This window comes from Leptonychotes weddellii, chromosome 10 (assembly GCF_054177405.1).
Source record: "Leptonychotes weddellii isolate Sample4059 chromosome 10, ASM5417740v2, whole genome shotgun sequence".
NCBI lineage: Eukaryota > Metazoa > Chordata > Mammalia > Carnivora > Phocidae > Leptonychotes > Leptonychotes weddellii.
The window spans coordinates 29796592-29806081 of NC_138378.1; the positions used below are offsets into that span (position 1 = coordinate 29796592).

Genomic DNA, 9490 nt, shown 5'->3' on the forward strand with positions numbered 1-9490 from the left:
GTAATGAAGCTCTAACACAAAATATGAAGCATATTACCATAAATGAGTCTATCAACAAGAAGATCCCACTGTTAGAAACAGACTGAAGAGTTTGACTGTAATGGAAAACAAATCAACTTTTAAGATAGATGATCTAACCAGGGAATACAGCTAGGAAACTAAGCCAGGATCTCTTCCGCAGTGATACTGAATCAAGTGAACAAACAAAATCAAATTTACTGTTTGCTTGAATTCAGCCCTTGTTTTGGCATTATTCAGGGTAACACAATTCTTGGTTTGCAGAAGATCCTGGAAAATTTTCAGTTGAACCCATGCTCATTATCTAAAATGATATTCAGAAAAATACCAGTGGGGAAACAAATAGATACCTGGATAAAAATAAGCTGTTCTTACTTCCCCCAACCAACTAGGGGCAATCACATGAGGGAGAAAAGAAGATAGCTATTGCTCAAGGTAGATTTGTATAAAGACAGGAAATTGCATCTTTTAAAATGGATAAGATTTCCCGTCACATAAACATATAATAATAGCCTTCCATCATTTCGGTTAACATTTATATTACCTAAAATAAACCCTCATGGTGATGTCGTTCTATTATTGGCATGTGACAGAGTGCATGTTGAAGCAAATATAAGTTCAGAAAGCATCCTCTATCTTCATGTGATAAGAAACCTTCAGACTTTCCTAAACAGACAAACTTTGTTTTGTTGCTGTGCAACCGATATGCAATACAGTCCCTCAGACAGTAAATAGATTATGAATTTTACAATGAAAAGTCTTTCCTCCCTGTTTGAGAACAAGCCACGACTTCCTTTCATGCTGTCCTAATCCACCACAACCCTCTAAAGCTGTTTCACAAATGCGAATGTTTTGGCAAGATAAATAAATGAATGCATAACACAGCAATGACACAGATGAGGTTTGCAAACTGCACGCTAAGAAGCATCAATACCATTTGATTCATTCTTGTAAGACTGTGAACCTGGGCTCCCCGAGCCTGGCGGAGAGAAGGAAGTTTACTTCACACCCACAGTTTTCCAGATAGCAGAATGTACACAAGCTTAAACAACAGAGATTCTGAGGAATTCTGTTGGCAGGCCCCCATCGGTGCTACATGTCTCAGACATGACTCTGTGTAGGCGCATTAGAGGGATTTTATTTATTTATTTAATTTAATTGCATTAGAGGGATTTTAGCCATAAGGGAAACATCTGTGGGGACAAGACGTGACAGCGTCAAGAACCTGTGACTCATGGGCCAGACATGGGCCACAACCGTGTTTAACGTGACCTGCACAGTGTTCGAGATGTTAAATATTCACCAACATTTAATTTCTCTCTATAAAAATGTAGATGTCTCGCTCTTTTCTTGAAAAATCGGAAAATAAGACTGAGCTTATATTTTCACAAAAATCAGTGGGGATCGGCTTTCAGTGGAAACACCACAAACAACCCAAACATAGAACAGTATGAGAATGGATTGATAAATTGTGGTATTTTTGACACCGGATTTACTACAGAGCAAAAAAATTGAGTATAACTGCAGATATACTCAACAACACAAATGGATTTCACATACACTGTGCAAAAGAAACCAAAAACAGAAGCACATACTGTATGGTTTTGTGTATACAAACATGAAACACTTAGTCTGATAAAAAGGAATAGTTATCAGCCAAAACTAATCAGTGGTGATGGAAGTTAGCGTGAGTTCACTTCTGGTAGAGCGGGTACTTTTGGAGATGATGGAAATGTTCTGTATCTTGATCTGGGAGATGGTGGTGGAAGCGGTGATGTGGGTGTACATGTAAAATGCATCCACCTATCCACTTAGGTTTCAACACTTGCTATATCTCACTATAAGTACTTTATACCTCAAGAAGAAAGAAAATTCAACAAAAAGAATCAATTGGCTAAGGAGAAGTTGCCCTTTGTAGGTGGGGCATGGTCCATACCCAACAGCTGGCTCATTACATGATTGGCCCGGCAAATCTGATTCGATGCTTCTTCCTTTAGACTAGATGGGTGGTTCTCAAAGTACGATGCCCAGATGAGCAGTATCAGCCTCACTCGGAAGCAGGTTAGAAATGCAGATTGCCAGCTCCCTCCCCAGACCTGCTGCATCAGAATCTGTGGGCATGAGGCTTAGCACTCTGTTTTAACTGGTTCTCTGGGTGATAGTTTGAGAAGCACCACTCTAGAGCAATATATACATTCAATAACATCCCAGAAAAGTAGAGTTGGCCTATATTAAACTATCCATGCCCTTTTACCCCTTCCCCAACATATTGCAGAAAACTCAGCAACGGAAAGGTCAATTGGCTCCCTCAGAAAACTTCTATCAAGTTCAAGTAACAAATCTTCAGAAAGAGATGTGCAACCAATGTGCCCCATTTCTGTCTTAGCCATCAGATAGCTTTAGTTTTAGGATTATTACAACTGGACTGGAGTCACACTCAAAGAAAAATGAAAACAACTTTATATCTTTCTGATGATGGAAATAATATATATCACAGAAACTTCAGTGATATTACAATTCTGAAGAAAAACTGAAAAGCTACATTCAAGTAGGTAGCATGGCTCTGGGGGTCATAAAAGTGTTCAGAAACTCACAAATTAAGAGCACTAATCCCATCTCACATAACTTGCATAAAACTTAAAACACCATGTGTGGATGTCCACTTGCTGGGAAAGTTATCAAATTTTCTTTTTCACCACCCAACCACATACTATGATGTAGTCAAAGTAGACATTTTTGCCAACAGAAAAGACATTCCTGAGTCAGTTGGGGGAATCAAAGAGGTGCTTATTATATACCTATTAATTGATTAACATTAATTGCAAGTGCATTAAACCGTTACATGATATGACAGTAATATTCCTTCTTCACATTTGGAGAAAACTTTGAAGGATAACTATTCCTTTTTATCAGATTAAGTGATTCTTTGTTATCAGGCTAAATTAATAATTTTAGAAAGAAAGCACTATGTTTGTGTACATCATAGCATTTAGGAAAGGCCTAGCATTTAAGGAAAAGGAAAGAGGGAGGGAGGGAGAGAGAGATCTGAGAATAATAAAACATTGTAAAAAAACAATAAAACATAACCTAACAATCGTATTTTTAGGTAGTGATTCTCTCAATTGTTTCATTTAATATTTCACAGTGGTTGAACAACCAGGGAGATGGTGATACGTAAATTTCAAAATTATGTTGGCTACCAAGTTCACCTCCAATCTGCCAAATGCCCAGTTTGGGGAATAAATTTAAAAGTCATGTGACCAGGGCTTCACACGCACACTACCAATATGGTTGCACAGGATTCTACACTCAGAAGGGAGCCTCAAACTTGCGTTTCATGCTCTGTGGTTGTTGGATTGAAATTCTCAATAATTTTATCTTTGAGTTTGTGTTTTATGAGTCAAAGCCAAGGGACAATGAAACATGTGCTAGGGTCGTGGAGCCTAGAATCACACAATGTCTCGTCTCCTGCCATCTGCCCGCCTCCCCTGAATGAGTCCTTGGCTTGGCTCACCCATCAACCCATGATGGGCGCCACTATCCACTCCTGGCGGGGTCCTGGGCGCAGGCACAGAAGAATCAGGGCATATCACAGGGTGGTGGTGAAGCACTCGTCTTGCTCTGTGAGTATCCTCATGCTCAAGGAAACATGACATTAAATAGCAAATAAAAGATACCACGACAGGTTAAGAGAAAAACTGTGGAAGGAAGGAAAAGCCTTTTTCCTGCTTTTTGAACAAGTGGCTCACATTTTCATTTGGCACGATCCTCACGAATTATGTAGCTGGCTCTGCATATGACCATGAGTGGAAAAAAGCAATAGAATAAAGAAGAGCTAGAAGGTATAAGAGAATTAATAAGCAACAGGGCAGTGAATAGGGTTCAGAGATTAAAATGGTTGAATTTCATATTGTTACAAATGGACCAGATATATTCTTTTCAAAAATGCTTTATTTGTTTCTGATTAAGAAGTAATATATGTATCATAAAATATGCAGATAGATGCAGACACTAAAGATGGGAACAGAAACCTACATTCAAAGAAGTAGCCTAAGTCAGGGTGTTAAAAAGTATCTAGAAAGTCACCAGTTACCACCAACTTGTCCCAATTCTATCAAGAGCTGACTCCTCAGCGTTGGGAATCTAAATCTCCTGTTTCTCTAGTCATGTCCAACCTTTTGAACCCTAGCTTACAATTTAGGAACACTGCTTTAAGGATATCTAAACACAATGCAGGTTAATAAACAGTGAGATCATTATCTTTTTACCTCAGGGGTAGCTACCTTCCATTTTACCAAAGGCTATCTTTTGTTTTTCAGCACTTTAGCCTGCCAGGGGATGACGTTGTCTAAACACATTTTCAATGTTTTCTTTTTAACAGTTAATATATTTCCAGGATGCAAGTCCATTTCTTTCTAAAAGGTTCCTAGGACACCCATTGAAAAGTCAAAAGCAATGAGCTCAAAGGGATTGCTATTTTGTTGGAGAAGAACGACACCCTTTGTGTTGAAGTGGGGTATTGCAGACTGTGGTCACTCTCTGCACAGTGTCTCTTTGTCAAGCAATACATGCCGAAAAAAAAAAATAATAATACAGATGGGAAAATATTGTGCACTGTCAGATCTTGGAAACGGCCGAAGCGTTTTTGCTCACCAATGTCTTGTCGATGACTTTCACATTCTGGCACCCTGAAAAAATAATGCATACATTTAATATGAAATGAATGCAATAATAATCAGGCAGGTAATCGTTTTCCCAAGGAATGTAAAACTTGACAAATGTAAGGTTTATGATTCAAGGTAAGCTTGCCAAATCTTATGTGGCATGAGACCACTTTTATTACCTAAACAGTCCTTAACACAAAATGACTGGCACATATTTTTATTAACACAAAGAGTATATTCTTTCTGCCACATTTAATAGAGAGTCAGTGGCTGAAAGCTCTCTTTTAGGATATGTCTGTAGCAAATTAAAATGCATAGTGAGGATTCACAGAATGGCATTCTTCTCTCCCTGAGGCTGTGTCCACACAGGCTCAGCGCGGTAGCAGTAGACAATCGATCTCGGGAATTCTATCTACAAGGACCGTCTGGGTGATACGGATTACAGAAAAGGAAACCCTCATTACCTTCAGAAGTGGGTAATTGACTCAGAGGCATTCTTTGCATCCAGAGGTCCATTCTGAGTCAAATTCAAAGCAGTCACTAGTAATAATGGCGCTTATATTTTACTCATTTCTCTGACAAATACTATTTGTGTGCTGGGTGCTGCTCTAAACACTGGAAATACTGCACTGAAGACAACAAAGATCCCTGCCTCATGCTTCTTATATCTCCAGAGGAAAAGAGAACATGTAATGCAAGTAATTTAAGAAGTAAATCATATGATGGATGATGTATAGGTAATGGGTGCCATGGGAGAAGAATGAGGTAGTCACCAGGAGAGAAAGCCGGCAGCTGAGGGGCGCCTGGATGGCTCAGTTGGTTAAGCATCTGCCTTCAGCTTGGGTCATGATCTCAGGGTCCTGGGATCGAGCCCCACGTCGGGCTCCCTGCTCAGCAGAGAGTCTGCTTCTGCCTCTCCTCCCTGCTTGTGTTCTCTCTCTCACTCTCTCTCTCAGATAAATAAATAAAATCTTAAAAAAAAAAAAAAGGAAGAAAAGAAAACTGGCAGCTGAGTGGATGGGTGGAGGATGGATTGTCATTTTTTAAATAGGGTGGTCAGGATGGCACCCTTTGAGAAAATACGATTTCAGTGAAAACTTGGAGAATGTTGGCCATGTAGAACAGTCTGGGAGGGGGAGGGGAGCAAGGTGGACAGACAGACCAGCAATTCCCAAGGGGAGAGAGGCTCTGATTAGGAAGAAACACAGAGAAACTATTGCAGTAGCGAGTGAGGTCAGGTTCTGATCACATTTTGCAGATAGAGCTCCTGAAAATGTGAATAGAGCTCCTGTCGATGTGTGAGGGAAACGAGGAGTCAAAAGTGACTCAAGATTTTTGAAACAACGGTACTATCAAGAACTGAGACTGGAGGGTTGGCAGATGGAGCAGGTTCAATAGGAAAAGTTAGCAGTTTCATTTGAACACCCCAGTGGAGGTGTTGACTAGCCAGCTAGAATTTTTGCACATGTGTTATGAGATGAGGAGGAGTAGAGGATAGCGTTCGCCCTTCAGGTACTCACACTCGCCCAAACAGCCCTGATGAGACTGTCAAAGACAGAGGCAAAGCGACTGTTCCAGGCTGTGGACTCCCTTTGTCCAGAGAGTGCTCTGTCCCAGAGGTGTAAACACGGAGCCAACTTCAAATTTCATTACAGCCCAAATGACTCCATCTTCTTCCCCCTCAAGTTTACTGCTCTCCACCAAGGAGCCCACAAGAAGAAAGGAAAGTTGGGAAGGAGAATGGCAAGTCTTACCACTCAGAGCCAAGGCCAATCGGAATTCTTCCTTTAGTATCTCAAGGACATCTTGAACACCTTTCTCTCCCTAAGCAAGTAAAAGATACAGATCTTTGGAGTAAGTCGGTCTGACTTGATTCATGCGTTTATCTCACTGTTGTTCTGGTTTATTTATTTCATTGTCTTCCAATTACCTGGGAAGCCAAGCCCCAGATGATCGGTCTCCCCACAAACACAGCCTTGGCTCCCAAGGCTAGAGCTTTCAGAACATCAGTGCCTTTCCGAACACCGCCATCCAGGAAGACTTCTACCTTCCCTTCCACAGCTTCCACGATTTCCGGCAGAGCATCAATCTGCAGGGAGGAGAGAGAGGTCAGTCATGTGAGGCTATGCATGTTGAAGTGTTACCCAGCTCAGCCCCCATGGCCACTGACCATCTGACGAGGGTTTAGCGTGAAAGAAGTTAAGCGGGTTTGGAATCAACAGTACAATTATTCCCTCCTGGAAGAAAAAGGATGCAAATGTCAGCACCTAAAACACCTACTAAATTTGGAGTTGAGTGGCTTATTTTTATTTCGAAGTTCAAGACTTTTTTTTCCATTCCTGATTTCAAATTCAAAGATCGTGATTTAAAAAAATATATAAACAAATTTTAATACACAAAATGACCTTTTATAGCTATGCTTTATAAAATGCATAGAAGTATCTTGCTCGTATAAATTATTCTGTACGTTATTTACCCATTGAAAATCAATTGTTAAAATTAATACTCAATTGATGGTGGAAGCAGTGGTGTATAAAAATGCAAGCAGGGCTAGCAATGAAAATCCTACTCTCTGATTTACCCCACCAACATCTTTTGCGTCCAACCATATATTAGAGAACTCTTAATGAAAATATCTTTCTTGCTTTAAAAGGACTATGACCACAGGCACCTTGAAGGTCCTTGTCTTGATTGACAATTGATGATGGGTTTGTATCCGCACCAGAGGATACAAGAGACTCATGGAGGTTGAACTGGTGGACTGCAATATGGTTCCTGATGCTTCACACCACTCTGAAACCACTCTTTTGTCCAAGGCACCTTTGCAGTGTTTCCTGCTAAAGGAAACAGAGTGCACTGGCCTGCTCCTTGACATTGGCCTTGGCCTTGCAACTTACTTGGGCCAATAACATGTGAGCAGAGGTGGCAGAGTGCCATTTCTGGGCATAGACCTTAAACGACCTCATGCATGTCAACTTTCTCTGGCACTTGTGCCACTTGCCATTGGAAGAGCACCCACTGGGCACTGCTTTCCCTTTAGCTGGGGCCCCAGGATAAACACTCAGGAATTCAGGAAGCAGCGCTAGCCCAGCTAAGCCCAGCTGGACTCGAAACTCAGAGCACAGCCACCTAACCAGTACCAAATCCAGATCCCAGCAGACTGCGCCCCCATTCCACCCCCACCAGTTGACACAAAGTTTCATGGGAATAAATGACCGTTGATTTAAATCACTGAGTTTGGAATCTGCTATTTTATAGCATCATGGGGCAATAGCTAATTGAGTTGGCAAATAGCCAATACAGTTAACAGCTAATAGCTGATAGAGTTGTATATTTTGTGTAAATCTTTGCACTTGAGAATGGAAACAATTCACAATATGACCTGAAGGTCAAAAGCTGTAGAAATTACCCACATTCATTCCCAAATATTTGAGTATAAAATTAAGCCCAATCCCCATTTAAAATGCATGCTGAAGAAGCGACCATGCATTTGAGTGCAGTTTTTCTAGACATAATTAGTGCTGAAACCACTCAAAGGCTTTCCAACTTCTCCCCCAAAATTGTAGAGGCTCAACTTAAAGAGAGTTTTATGTAAAAGGCTGAAGACCAAACCCAGCTACAGATTTGGAGGAAGTGAAGGCAACTTTTGGCGCACAGCCCCTAAGTGTTTGGCAGGTAATGTGATTTTCCCCTTTTCCTTTTGGCTTTTCTGCCTTGCCAAACATGCTTTGGATCCATTTACATATGTCCCTTTACCTATACATAGTCCTCCTTTTACAGTCAGGCAAGTTACATCAACATATAAATGCTACAATTTCCAAGAGATGATGCAAGCCATAATTAAGCATATATCCCCATTTGAAACCAAAACCAAAGAAAAATATTAGCTAGCTTGGGTTCAATACACATTTTCAAAGTCACACAAACCAAGTCTGTTTACGTTATTTCCAATGCCCAACCCGGCCTAAAAGGAAACTAATAAGGATACTTAAAATGTGAATTCTGGGCTATAAAATGGAACCCCAACTGGCGTTTTGGGTGTCTGTGGACAAGGATGTTCTATCCATTGCTGAGCATTTCTATCCTCCCCCTTTTTCTTTCCGTAACTGCAGTTTCACTGGGTGTATATTTCAGAGAATAATTCTGATCAGAGGAGATTAAATAAATAAATACAGTAGATAAATCCACTATTTTACAACTGTTACATTTCCTCTTTCCAGCTTGCTACACATCTGAAAGACCATTCATTTTGGTTCTTCTTTCCTTTGTGATTCTTTAGACAACTAATTGTGGGCTCACCTCCCATGGGGTTAATCTACAGGAAAATACACTGAGATCCCGATATACTGGCTAACTCATCCATCCATTCACTGACTTAGCAGCCTGCATATTCAAGGCACTGTGCAAGATGGTCTAAGGGAGCCAACAAGAATCCCACAAGGTTGTGACTCACAAGGAGACTTCTCCATTCCTGCTCAAGTCACACTCTTCCAGGATGTTTCCTGTCCCACAAAACTACTCACAGGGAGTGCCCACCTTTCTATCTTCCCATAACATCCATTGGTATACCCCTATTTGCTCATGTTTTGGGCATGGAACCCTTTATTTATTTATTTATTTTTATAATTTTTTTTAAATGTTTTATTTATTTATTCATGAAAGTCAGAGAGAGAGGGCGCCTGGGTGGCTCAGTTGGTTGGGCGACTGCCTTCGGCTCAGGTCATGATCCTGGAGTCCCGGGATCGAGTCCCGCATCGGGCTCCCTGCTCAGCAGGGAGTCTGCTTCTCCCTCTGACCCTCCTCCCTTT

At 40.9% G+C, this 9490-nt stretch overlaps 1 protein-coding gene across 1 annotated transcript in view; it reads right to left on the reverse strand.

Annotated features, from left to right (window-relative positions):
- Positions 1 to 3966: 3966 nt before the first annotated feature.
- Positions 3967 to 9490, reverse strand: part of HAO1 (hydroxyacid oxidase 1) — a 49713-nt gene continuing 44189 nt past the window's right edge. The window contains exons 6-8 of the mRNA XM_081833212.1: positions 6613 to 6771; positions 6437 to 6506; positions 3967 to 4706 (exon numbers count right to left, since the gene is read on the reverse strand). Of these exons, the coding sequence (XP_081689338.1) occupies positions 4636 to 4706; positions 6437 to 6506; positions 6613 to 6771 (300 nt within the window). The 3' untranslated portion in view covers positions 3967 to 4635. The remainder of the gene's footprint in view (positions 4707 to 6436; positions 6507 to 6612; positions 6772 to 9490) is intronic.